Genomic DNA, 13,515 nt, shown 5'->3' with positions numbered 1-13,515 from the left:
TGCCTCTGCCTCCCAAGTGCTGGGATTAAAGGCGCGTGCCACCACGCCCAGCTTCTTGCTTCTTTTCTACACCTGCTTTCTCAAACATATTACTTATAACTTCAAAATATCCATAAAATAGTATATACAAATATAGACCCTACAAAATAATATTTGTGTTTGTTGCATACCTAAAACATAAGCCACTGAGGCCCCAGTGAGCCAGTGAGGTTTGTAAAGGAGTTAATCAAGGATCTTACTGTTAGTCACTGATAGGTCACAACCTAACTTAACTTCACAAATAATGAAATGCTCATTTTCTATTGATATAGCACCCACTGTGACTTGGACAACTGCAGCCTAACTAAAGGGGCTTAGAGTTGCTTTTTCCCTTTAGTTAGTGGTTTCTGCACATCTCTTTAATTCGAAAAAAATAGATTTTTAGATTTTACTATTTTATGTGTATGGCTGCTTTGTCTGTCTGTATGTATGTACATCATATGCATACATACATACATACCCATTTCCCTCAGAAGACCGAAGAGAATGTCAGAGCCCAGGGAGTAGAGTTAGAGATGGTTGTGAGCCATCATGTAGGTGCAGAGAATAGAACCCAGGTCTTCTGCAAAATCAGACAATACTTTAACGTCTGAATCAGCTCTCTATCTTGACAGCTCTCTCGTGTGAAAAAGCACCTTCATTCGGAGTCTTTACAAAAGTTAAAACCAAGTGTTTTTGTTACCTCTTCCCTTGGAAATAGTGTCAGTGAGCAAAATGGTATGGCTGGCTTATACCAAAACAGAGTTGAACATAGAGATTTTCAGTTTCTCAAAGTCAACCCTAAGCATGAAAAACTTGTTCTGTTTTACATAAACTGGGCATGACCCTCACAGTTTTGAGAAACTGCCAGTTCCTCACCCTACTCGATGTGGGTAAAATCTGGTCATCTCCACAGCATCAGTAGGTCAGGAACAAATCCAGACTCGGGAAACACTAGAAGTCTCTAGCTTTCCATTTCTAAGAGGCTCGTGGTCCTCTTAGGGTTGTGTACTTTGAAGGCTGTCTAGAGCTGCAGCCCAGACACCACGCAGCAGTGTTTTGATAACTGAAGCCATGACAACAGCAACACAACTGGCTGAGATACAGAGAGGCCAAGCCTGCAAGATGCTCCCTCCCTTGGGGATCAAGTTCATTCACATCTGTGTATCAGAAACAAGAGGCTGTTGGGGATTCAGTGGCAGCTCAGGAGGAGGACGGACGTGGTTACTTATCAAAAGTGATCTGTACCTGGCTTGTCGGATGAACTCCTGAAAGCTTTCTGCGTTCACCCCATCTTCTTCCTCTTCTTCCAGTTTCTTCTTTGATTTCTTTTCAGCCATTTGTTCTGTTTCCTACCCATGTCCAACCCCAGAGAAGAACAACAAAATCAAACTGACTCCTGATAATGCACTTCACCTGCTTTCATTCCCTTGTGCTAATGGTGCCTTACAGTAAAGACTTTATTTAACTCTTCTGTACTTTGACCACCTATACATCTGGCGTGCTACTTTTGGTCACCATTTCAGGCAATGTTTTGAAATTCCAAAGTAACAGTGGCAGAATGTAATTTTTAACCATGTTTTTACTTTCTACTAACATAGCTCATAGAGAAGTAGACCCTTTTACCTGAGATGATAATTCTAGCTTCACAGTGCGACTGGACAATAGACACCAAATTTTGTTACAATTCAAAGAGGAAGGGCTAGTCTTGGAAGAGTCTCTTGTGTCTGACTTGTGTAAGACAACAGAGAATTCTCAACAGATAACAGGGTAAACAGTGGCTACAGGTTAGTGTGCTGACATGGTGGCCACTAGCCTAGCCTTTCCATGTAATTTCAGAAAGGCTGTGTCAGTTTCCAGGGCTCAGCTGTTCCTCTTACATAGTGGCCATACTTTTTCCCCTGAAAATATTTTTTTAAATGGATGCTAGAACCTTAGATATAAGACACTTTGGAAAAATTCTAATTAAATAGTGTATCACCTCGCTCTGAAATCATATCCCATATTCAAACGTCTCAGAGAAGAAAATCTAACACTTCCAAAACAGAAATACAAGTTGCCATTTTAAATTCACAGTCTAAGTTCACACTCACATGGTCCACTCGCCACTGTCTGCGGGCACTATACTACAACACAGTCACACACAGTAAGACCTTTCTCTGGTATACTGGAGGACAAAAGAAACATGCAGTTTCCTAAGAGCTGAATATAGGCATTGGCCCTAATGATAATTAATGATAGATTTTCAGTCAAGCTGGACTGCCCACAAGAGCCACAAAGGGGATGTGATGTCAAGAGAACAGAGCAAAGCAGGCTGGCCTGTTCCCAACAGTGTCTGATGAACCAGCACATAGGGCTATCGACTCACCTTGTTGTACACAACGATAAAGTCACCTAGCTGGTGGGCAAGGATTCTTCTGCGCTCCAGAAGTGCCAACCGCCGACTAGGTAATACCATCCTCAGTGAGTGCTGGAGGTTACTTGATGCTCGCTTTAGAAAACGAACCACTAGTTCCTGTGTAAATTAGAAAGAGAAGGATGCAAGTAGGGATGTGTCAACCATCAGAAGACAAGACAGACGGAACTGAACACAGATGTGAGAAGGCAACAGACAGAGATGAGATTCAACAGGAAGCTTGGGGAGAGGCATGGCACACGTCTACAAACATGTAAGATACAAGATGCTACAAAAAGGCAAAGCAAAGAATCTTATTCTCTTTTTCAGTACACTGGCAATCAAAAATTAAAAATCAAACTATATAGTAAGGCAGTAATTAAATACTACTATATATATATATACATACATACATATATATATATATATATATATATATATATATATATATACACATACAGAACTATCATAATTCAGAGTGTAAATATTACTTCTAATAAGGTGCTCAAACACAGCCAGTTAGGAAATGTAGCTTTCAAAGTCAGTGCAAACTAAAATCACAGGGGCAGATGAACTCATCAAAGGTGAGAAGGCAGAAAAAAACAGAATCAGGCATGATGGTGTATGCTCATAATCCTGGCGCCTGGGAGGATGAGGTAAGAGGATGGCAAATTAGAGGCTAGCCTGGGCTACAGAGTAAGATCCTGTAACATAACAAAGCAAATCAACGTATAGAGAGAAACCTAACAGAAAACAATGGTGAGGCCAGAGACAAAAGGGGTAAACGACAGACTCCCAAAGAAGCTGGAGCAAGAGAGGATCACAAGGCAAGGCTCTGAATCTGAACACTAAGGTCACCTTGAGAGACTTCATGTAAAGACCAGGAAGGTAAGCAGGAAGAAACACATGTGGAGTGAACTGAGCAACACTGCAGAACTACTGCTTATAAAAAGTGTTGTGATGAAGGAAAATAAAAATGCTTTGGTAGCTGCAAAGCGACACATCTTTCTTCCTTCCAAAGGATTAAGGAACTGTGAGAGCTGGGTTGGGGAAAGCAAAGAAGGGGATGGAGGGGGTCTTGGGGGTGAAGGAATAATGATGGCAAGGGATGACAACGACCTTTATCAAAAGAATGGACAACTATACCTCTCTTAAGAGGAGAAAAGAATCGAATCTGAAATTGAGAAGATCTCAATTGGGTCATTTATAACATCACAAACTCAGATTGTGTGGAGCCAGGGACCTCAAAAAGGCAACATCCCATAAAACAATAAAACTGTTTTCAGGAGGGTGGGTCTTGAGGCTTCAGGTGAGGTGCCTCTGAGCCTGGCCTGAATCAGAGGGGCAGCTGTCCATGTACCTGTGTCCCTCAAATGCAAGGCTACGGGCCCTCAAGCCGCTGGGGCAGCTCCAGGTATAGTTTCAAGAATTCATACAATGTTTCCTGGGTTTTGCAGTGATGATCTTATATATTCTTGTAGAAACTCCCAAATTTTGGGTAAATTCTCAGCCAGAAACTGGAACAGTCAGTTTGGCTGTTTTTGTTTGTGTGCCTGCTTTTGGTTATTTTAAGTGATTTTTTTTTTTTAAATTTGATTTTTGTTTATTGCTCCCTCCTCCAATTCCCTCCAGTATAAAGGGGGAAAGAGTTATAACTAGAGGCTTGATTTCATAGTTCTCTGCTGTCTTTACTATAGGGTGGTTTACACTACTATTTTAAAACATTGTTTTTTCAGTGGAGCAGACAAACCAATTCTCAAAAAGGCGTGCTCAATTTTCCACTGGGAAAGAGCAGAGCTAACATTTTCCATTGATGGCTGAAGGATTATGTATGACACACACAGTTTATCTCTGGGTTCTTTTGGCTACTTTAAATTCATCATTTGTTTTCTGGGCTAACCAACATGATTTTTTAAAATGCACCTTGTGTTAAAGTCAGCACTGACCAAGGCCACAGCTTTCCTGGGGTTTCCGGCCCCTCTGTTTGTGTGTGCAGTGCCTGCAGTCTCAAAGGCCTTCAGAGGCTGTGAGTTCTCTACAAGCTTGATCTTACCAAACCCTGGTGCTCCCTGTCACTGGGAGCCAAAATATTAATCATGGGTGTGTTCAAATAACTGATACAAGATCAATATTGTCATTAATTTTAATTCTAGTCATCTAAACATTTACACAATTACAAGTAAAGAAGTTAGGCTGACAAATGGTACGTTTACGGGGCACTGACTTTCAAAGAGCTAACGGAACTAACAGAAAATAATGGAAACAAAGTGTGACATGTGCTTGTGAGCACATGTGCCACACATTCATCTAGGGGTCAGGGGGCAACTTGTGGAATAGTCTCTCATCTTTCCATGGGTCCTGAGAATTAAACTTAGCTCCCCAGGCTTCCATGGAAGACTGTCAGCTGATGAACCATTTGCTGAGTTCTTCACTAACTCTTCTCAGAGTGTAATGCTGAGCTGGGGAGAGGAGGAGAGAAAGAAGGACAGTCAAAGGTCTCCAAAAGCAGAGCCTCACCATCTGTTCATCCTCTTTGGCAGCCCAGCTGGGACTGAGTGTCTGACCGCCACTGTCTTTTGTCAGACGGACTTGCACGTGCTGAAGATAGGCAGAGAATGCTAACCGGGCCTGCACTTTGCTGTGGAAACCAAAATAACACATTGTTATGAGACAGACCAGTAAACCTACCAACCATATACCCGCTTCTCTCCACGTGATCTTTAAGGATCCTTCTGTCAGGATGACTAAGAATATGAAAACTGTCATACAGACACTCCTGAATAAAGAACCCCTCCAAACACTCTATGAGCTTTTAAATTGTTTCCCATACAAAAACTGAAAACTACTTGTCCTGCTCATCATGCTCATCATTCTTTGAACTCTGAAGAACGTTCTTGGGAGAATGCAGTGTGTTCACTGGGACACTGGTAGTAAAAAGGAAAGGGTGTGCTGCTGGAAGCCCTTCAGGACATACTTATCAGGTACGATAGAGATTCAGATTATATTATGAGAACTAATATCCCTAGCATGGGAAAGCCTCTGAAACAGGAACTAGATTAATCCTACAAAGAAACTTTTGAGCCCAAATTTTAAAGTCATGAATTTCTCAACTACATGACAGGAGTGGCTGGAGTCCAGAACAAGGGACTGTGGTCCAACAGAGCTTGGTGTGCATGACCTGACAGACAGGGACAAGCCCATATGTTCTGCAGGGAAAATATCCTTCAAGATGGTAAAGTACACCATGGGGACAGCTGTTCTCTGCCTGGTGGTCTTGATGGCAGGCAAGGATTGTCCTCAGATTGCAGTGGGAAAGCCGGAGAGACAGCGACAACTTTCATTTCGGTGGTTAAAATTGTGGCAGATGTTTTCTTTCAGGCAAGATTTTGGTTACTTCAGCTGATCGGCCTCCTGACACTATAGCCAGAATTACATCAGCTAAGATTAGGGCCCAACACAAGCTCTGTTCACAATCCTTGCACATGTAATCACCGAACACTGTCTGCTTATGTTCCCCAAAAGTAAGATGGAAGCTTCATCCCAAGAGGACTGGAGATGCTACAGGAGTCGAGGACTGAGTGCATTTGGAGGACCAGACTGCAGGGGAATCAGGCCAGGGAGCCTGCTTGTTCCTGGATTTTCATCTGTCAGAGATTCCAGCAAGTGAGTTATAAATAAGGTTATAATCTAATTACTATCAGGGGCAGTTATGGAAGTACAGTATGAATTTGAAATGATGAATTTAAATGTTCAAATATTCCAACTAAGACATTCCTGTTCTCATCTAGAGAATAACAGCATGTTCCAGATACTTTCAAATTTGCCTGACTCACCAACTGTGCTGACTGAAGCTCTCAAACTGATAGTCACTTGAAATTTCAATCCTTATTTTGTTTCAAATAAAATGAAGAATATTGAGTTTTTCATGTCTATAAGCTGTCCTAAGGGCACTACCCCCCACCCCCCAAGGGTATCCTGAGACAGTCTCAAAGAGACATACCCCCTTACTTAGAAACCTGGACAGAAGGATGAGACAGGCATGATTGGCATCAAAGCAACCTGGTTTTAGAAAACAACATTGTTACACAGATCCTTGATAGATATATCATGAAGGAGGTGGAGCATGTGCTCTCCACCCTAGCCTTGGCCTTCCCCAGACCCTGGGGATCAATCATATGGCTATCCTATAGGACAGTGGGTAGCAGTGTGGGGTTTGCTGACTTACAGTAATACATCCTACAAGCTCAGATTCCTACAATTCTCTTACCCCCTCCCACCTCAGGAAATCATTTCAGAAACCCTGGTCTGACCCTGTACCTTGGCTTGATAGAGAAGGCTGAAGCCTGGAAAAGGTCTCTGACTCTTTGACTTGCCCTCAATCCACAGGCTAGCGCCCAGGTGGCGGAAAGAAGTTCATCTAACCAGAACTCACATATGAACTATTCTCATTCTCCCATCGCCCTCCCAAACCCAAGCCTACCCACATCTCCTAGTCAAAGTGTAAGATCTGGCCTCTAGAAAACACAGGCCAGTGCCCAGGGAGCTCACGCTCTCCCTAGGCCTCTACCAGCAACCTCTCTGCAGTACATCCCTTATGACTTGCAAGAAGAGCCATCCCTCTCCTGGCCTCTTTCCACCTGTCTTTTAGGACCCTTCTCTGCCAATACATCCATTTCTACATCTTAATCCTCTGGCCATCAAATTCTTCCCAAGTCTATAAGTAAGCTCCAGAATTCCTCTTTAAAAATAAAACCACCTTTTCTTTCTCCATGATGTGTTCTCACCTTCTACTGCTAAGCACTGTGGAACAGCATCATCACACTTGCTCTCTCATCTCCTCAACTCACAACTGCTATTCTACCCACAAATTCAGAAGTGTCTCTATTCCTTCATGCAATACGCATGTTACACAGACTTGAGAGTCCTCCTGTTGCTGGCAGGGTTAGCCCTGCCACTCTGAAATGTTCCCTTTTGGTCTTGTACTGATCTACCCAGAGTGGTATTCCTCAAGACTGTGGTACTCTGTTCTCTCCCCATCCATAGTGAGTCAATTTGAACTATCAGTAATGTCCACTGTAAGGCTTGACCTATGAACCTTGACCTCTAAGTTGTACTTCTGATGGTCAGCACAGGGCAAATCTTCCTGTTCTTTCTGCCTGGCATCACCACATTAGCTAGTGCAGAGCTTTAGTCTGCCACTCTTCCCTCCCAAGCAGTTTAAACCCATCTCCTTCTCTCCATTCCTATAATGTTACTCTCTGGCAAACACTTCCATCTTTTGGATCGGACAATTCTAACTGTCCCCTTTCTACATTGAGTTTCTTATCAACTGCTCACAATGTGAACAAAATTTACTCTCTATAACAGCATTATATGAGCAAAATTTACTCTCTATAACAGGGTCTGACCCATTTAGCTACTTAAAAGCCAATCAAAACTCAAGCCCAGTTCCCCTAAAGCCTCTGCACAATCTAACAGCATCCATTTTGGAGAAGTCTAATTCTTTCCATGCCTTCCTGAACTTCTTTTAGCTCCCAAGTCGGCCAGGTCCCAAATACAAAGGTTTGTGCCATTTCAGTGCCCTGAGTTTTGTTTCTCCTCAAGTCAGAGGCAGGGCTGAGTCACAAGAACTCACTGCAAAGCCCACCTCTTCATGCACGCTCCAGTCTTAGTAACCTAATCCTCTGCTCACCATGACACCACTGGAGCACCTTCTCAGCATGCTTTGCTGCCTGGAATACCATGTTTCTTTGTTTACTTCCCAGCAGAGGGTGGGCTCCCCATGCCTGCCTTGCTCCCTGCAGCACTGCTTTAAGGCCTAGCATGTTCCTGGCACCGAGCAGTTAGCAGTGTTTGCTGATGGACTGGGAAGAACTGCTGCAGTATAGCATTTCTGGGCCACTTATTTCTACGTGCTCAGCACTCTCAACACCAACCACTTCCCAAACCTTGGAAAATCTTCATCAGTTAAGGCTAGGTCAAAGGTCATCTCTCACACCACACCTCTCAGGCCTTCTATTTCTGCGCCTCATGGGATCAGTCCCAGCTCCGGAAGGATCTCACACTAACCCTGAGCTGTTGGTCTTGGTCACCCAGTAGTCTTATTGAGACTAATGCCATCTAAGCATCCGCTGGGCCTGGGAAGCCTGGGTCCTTCTCCAAGCCTCTGTGTCTGTGACAATAGCAATGTTTCCAGAGGAACTGTGAAGCCGCTGACACAGAAGCTAGCATTCGGTACAGATAGAGCTACAACCACCTTGCTGACTGACCATCACTCTCTAAGGAACCTACCTTAGATTGCCATTGTCTTGGAGAATCTGCATCAGGTTGAATTTACACTCTGGCTCTTGAGCCTCCATCTTGCAGCATGGTTCACCTTTATTAGTCCACTCAGCAACCTTCATGGCACTTTCCCTGGGCGAATTCTCTACTATAACAGTCAACGAAGGCGTGTACTTGGCTTGATTTTCTCCAAGAGACCCTGCAGACTCCTCCTGGGAAGCTTCCTGCTCTTCATCTTCATTGTCTAATCCAACTTCTTCCTCCTCTTCACTCTCTGTCTCAGTTTTAATGTTCATTTCAGCTGGTTGGGTAATCACTAAATGCGAAGAATCACTAATGTTGCTGAAAAAAGGATTAAAACATCCTCTCTCCCAACACCTTCTTTTATCTTTGAAGTAAAAGCCCATGTCTAAGTCAAGCCACCAAGAGGACACAGAATTAACCGACAGCTCACAACTCTCTCATCTTACTCCTAATAACTTATTAATGGCCACTGTTAAGAGATGAGTCTTCTTGTCATACCGCATGGCGCTCTCAAGATTTAAGGCAATCCCTACCACAAACTGCCTTTGCCTGAGTACTCTCTCAGCTATGTCAGGGGACATTAAAACAAACAAAACAAAAATCTTTGAAGAGGTACAAAGAATAGAGGAATATCCTCTGAGTCTGTGTCTGCTGCTGTCTCAAAACAAGAACCATGTACATACATACATATATACATACAACCATACAACCATACATACATACATATATAAAATCCCCCATCAACGGAACCCCAGACACTAACGCACTGCCTGATATAGGTACTCTACAGAGAAAGGACCTGGGGATGGTATCAGTCTATCAGTCAGTTAAAAATACATCTGTTATAGCTGGGCGGTAGTGGGGCACATCTGTAATCCCAGCACTTGGGAGGCAGAGGCAGGGGGATTTCTGAGTTCAAGGCCAGTCTGGTCTGCAGAGTGAGTTCCAGGACAGCCAGGGCTATACAGAGAAACCCTGTCTCAAAAAAAAAAAAAAAAAAATCTGTTATAATGTAGGAGATGTGGGAAAGAAGCTCCTTTATCTACACACTCATGCCACCAGCAACATTCAAACAATGGACTGAGCCCCAGAACCATCAACCCCAGCAGCACTGCTCAGAACCCACCAATATGAACACTCATTATTTCTAAAGTATCTAGTAGTTGTTTGATGGTTGAATGAGAGCAAGAGCCAAAACATGCACTTCATTTCAGATTACCCACATGTGATCAGTTCTGACTCATTAGGTATTAAGGAAAAAACTGGCTAACTAGCTCTGCCAGGGACCAGACTGTAGTTTGTTGAATGCTCACTGGCAGGTACCTGGGTATTTTGGCCTCATTGCCCTCAATCTGCCACTCCGTCGTCTACGTTTTCGCACCTCCAGAGACAGTAGCTTCCTCTCATAAAGAGCAGCATGCAGCTTGGCCTTGGAGTTCATGCTCTCCACCTTTAGCTCTGGTGCTCCCTCCGTATTCACTCTGTAGAAACAGCACAAGAGCACACCTTCAGAAAGGACTCCTCCTAAACAGTGCACACGGGTATCCACCTGTAATCCTAGCACTCAGGACAGAAGGCAGGGGAAACTTAAGCTCAAAGGCTACACAAGATAGTCAAGTCCTCATCCTCATTCCAAGATTGTCATGGGAACCCTCATGAACTCTAAAGCAGTTGGAGTTCCCAGGAAAATGGGAAGAGGATAGTCAACATTAAGACTTCATTAATTAATGGCTTTCCTGAATTTATTAAATGTTCTGAACAAAAATATATGTAAAGACAACATTTCAATACCTTTAAGCATCACGGCTATTACTTTACTACAGGGACTGTACAGTGACATCCAAAACCCTAACCTTCAGCAGGACTAGGAGGCAGCAGTAATAGCTTAATAGCTGAGATATAAAATAAATCTTGTTCACATTAAACTTAGTCACAATCTTCGCATTAGTATTTAAACATCCTTTTGAATGTATAGAATACTTAATATATACAAATTCGACAGAGCTGGCAATAGAGAATAAATGCTCAACTGAGAATAGGGCAGTGACACAGAAGAGACTGTGACTCATAGGGAACTGTCACCAAAAAGCTGCAGAGACTGTGAGGGTCTCCCCAGTCGGGGATATGCCGAGGCTCCTGACCTTCTTTGGAACCTAGTTAGCTCGACAAGGAGATGGGAGAATGGCAGAATCCCTTCAGATGTTGAGTATAGTCAAGAATCAAGAGTTAGAGGCACAGACAGGAGCTGGCAGCAGACAGAAGACAAGGTCCAAGCCCAGCAGGTTCTGAATGAGATGTGGGGTAGGGAAGGGGACTGGTAATGCCTATGTCAGGTCTGAGTAACATAGTTACAGACTAGGGATGGGAGTGATGTAGGGTCCAGTCCAGACAAGGAGTTGACAAAGCATAGGGCCTCTACCCTCTGAAGCACCTTACCACCCTCTTTTGATGCAAGATGTCACTATGATACTGAGCCTGACTTCAAACTTTTGGGCTCAAGTGTTTCTCCTGCCTTAGCTTCCCAAAGTAGTTACAAGAAATGTTCAAACTTATCTATTATACTCTCAAAGACTGAACCCCACAGAGCTCTGAAAGTAGATATACTAGCCAATTAAATAATAAATACCTTAGACTGAAAAGCACCATTCAAGCCATTTATTTACAAATAATTGGTCAATTATAAATTGTAAATCAATCAAATGTGGTAACTATGATGTCAAATGTAACATCAAATGTGACATCTCTGTCTTTCTAAGGAAACATCTTTAAAACTTAACCTGGAGCCAGATGTGGTGGCACACACATGGTGGCACATGCCTTTAATCCCAACAGTTGAGGGGCAGAGGCAGGTGGATCTCTGTGAATTCAAGGCCAGCCTGGTCTACAGAGTGAGTTCCAAGACAATCAGGGCTACAAACAGAAACCATGTCTTGAAAAAAAAACTAATTCATTAATTAACCTGGTTTGAGTTGGCTTAATATTATAGGTCATCTTAACTGAATGGGTTGAAGGTGATATCTTAATAAAGTCCAGTGTTTATTTTCATGAACTAATGTTTAATGCATTAAAAAATAACATAAAACTTTTTTTTGTTCATAGTTTTCTGTGTCATGTCTACCAACAGCTTTTATATTTAGAGCCATAAACGACTTCTCATGTTTCTACAAGACAAGGATTCAAGTTAATTTTTAAAGTATTATTTCCAACTATGCCAGTCAAGCTTGTTTAAAATGACCACAGATATGAGTCTATTTCTGGACTATCTCTGTTTCCACTATCTTTACTGAAGCATTAGAGGATTTAAGTCAAGGACTGTGAGTTTATTCAAAATTACTTTGGATTTTCTAAGTCCTTTTCAATTCTATAAGTCTGCCTCACCTGATCCCTCACCCCCAGACAGGGTTTCTCTGGCTGTCCTAGAACTCACTCTGTAGACCAGGCTAGCCACAAACTCATAGTAATCCACCTGCCTCTGCCTCCCAAGTGCTGGGATTAAAAGCATATGCCACCACTTCCTGGCTCCTTCCTTCCTTCTTTCTTTCTTTTTTCTATAAATTTTAAAAGTTGCTTAGTTTCTTAAAAATCTACTATATCAATGATGGAAACTATACTGGATCTTTACATTCATCTGAGAAAGATGGATATTTTAACCAATATTAAGTCCACCAGTCCATGGATAAGGCATCTCTCTCCATAAACTTGGATTTTGTTAGTCTTAATATTAGTATTTTTAGTGTATAAGTATTAAATTTACTCCTGAGTACTTCATATTTTCATGTTCTAAAGGCAACTCAAGTTTGTTCCCAATTATTTACTGTTGTCAAAATATTTAAGCACGATGATTATAGCAGACTGATCTTGCATCCCAGAATTGTGTTAAGTGCATGGATATGTTGTATTATTTTTTGAATGTATCTTAGGATAATGATCTTCTTTCTTTCTTCCTCCTCCTCTTCCTATTTGATGTCTTTTTTCTTTAAAAAAAAGATTTATTTATTATTATACATAAGTACACTGTAGCTGTCTTCAGACACACCAGAAGAGGGCGTCAGATCCCATTACAGGTGGTTGTGAGCCACCATGTAGTTGCTGGGATTTGAACTCAGGACCTCTGGAAGAGCAGTCAGTGCTCTTACCCGCTGAGCCATCTCACCAGCCCCTTGATGTCTTTCTTGATTCCGAGATTATTTAAAAATATGCTGCTTCTAGTCCAAATATCTGAAGTTTTTCCAAGGAGATGACTTTTCACTTCAATCCTTTTAAATCTATTAAGATTTATTTCATACTCTAGTATATAATACTATAGCCCAGTTTTTATATAGTTAATCCTTTAGACCATCAAAATATCCATGTGAATATTAATATTTAAAGACAGCTAAAAATTAAAAGTCAAAGCCCATTCATTTAAAACAGCTCTTTTCTTTTTAGTTTTTAGAAACACAGTTTCTATATTAGCCTAGGCTGGCTATGAATTCACAACAGCACTCCTATGTTAGTCTCTCATGTCCTAGAATTATAGGTACCAGCCTTTATACTTGGCTTTTAAACAGTCTTTTTGTCTAAGGGTTTTTTTGTTGTTGTTGTTGTTTTGTTTTGTTTTAATTTTCTTTTGTCCAACTTCCCAATTGATGATAATATACCCAGGAAGTCTATTACTTGACCAAATGTTATAGAAAACTTGTGACTTTCATTTGAAAATAATTTTCAAATGAAAATTACATGAATTTATTTCTGTTTTCCCTTTAATGGCAATCAGAATGACTTTTTTTTTTTTTTTTTTTTTTTTTTTTTTTTTT

The 13,515-nt window shown here is 41.8% G+C and overlaps 1 protein-coding gene across 10 annotated transcripts in view; it reads right to left on the bottom strand.

Moving 5' to 3' along the window:
• Window positions 1-13,515, bottom strand: part of Ttll5 (tubulin tyrosine ligase like 5) — a 233,455-nt gene that overhangs the window by 129,972 nt on the left and 89,968 nt on the right. For 9 of the 10 annotated variants that reach the window (XM_031356632.1, XM_031356634.1, XM_031356637.1 and 6 more), the window contains 5 exons: window positions 10,043-10,200; window positions 8,705-9,011; window positions 4,931-5,051; window positions 2,387-2,533; window positions 1,267-1,370 (listed from right to left, as the gene is read on the bottom strand). In XM_031356632.1, the coding sequence (XP_031212492.1) occupies window positions 1,267-1,370; window positions 2,387-2,533; window positions 4,931-5,051; window positions 8,705-9,011; window positions 10,043-10,200 (837 nt within the window). The remainder of the gene's footprint in view (window positions 1-1,266; window positions 1,371-2,386; window positions 2,534-4,930; window positions 5,052-8,704; window positions 9,012-10,042; window positions 10,201-13,515) is intronic. The other variant, XM_031356640.1, reaches the window with a different exon arrangement.

This window comes from Mastomys coucha, unplaced genomic scaffold, assembly GCF_008632895.1.
Source record: "Mastomys coucha isolate ucsf_1 unplaced genomic scaffold, UCSF_Mcou_1 pScaffold6, whole genome shotgun sequence".
In the NCBI taxonomy this organism is placed as follows: Eukaryota; Metazoa; Chordata; class Mammalia; order Rodentia; family Muridae; genus Mastomys; species Mastomys coucha.
This window is presented reverse-complemented; position numbering and strand designations above follow the sequence as displayed.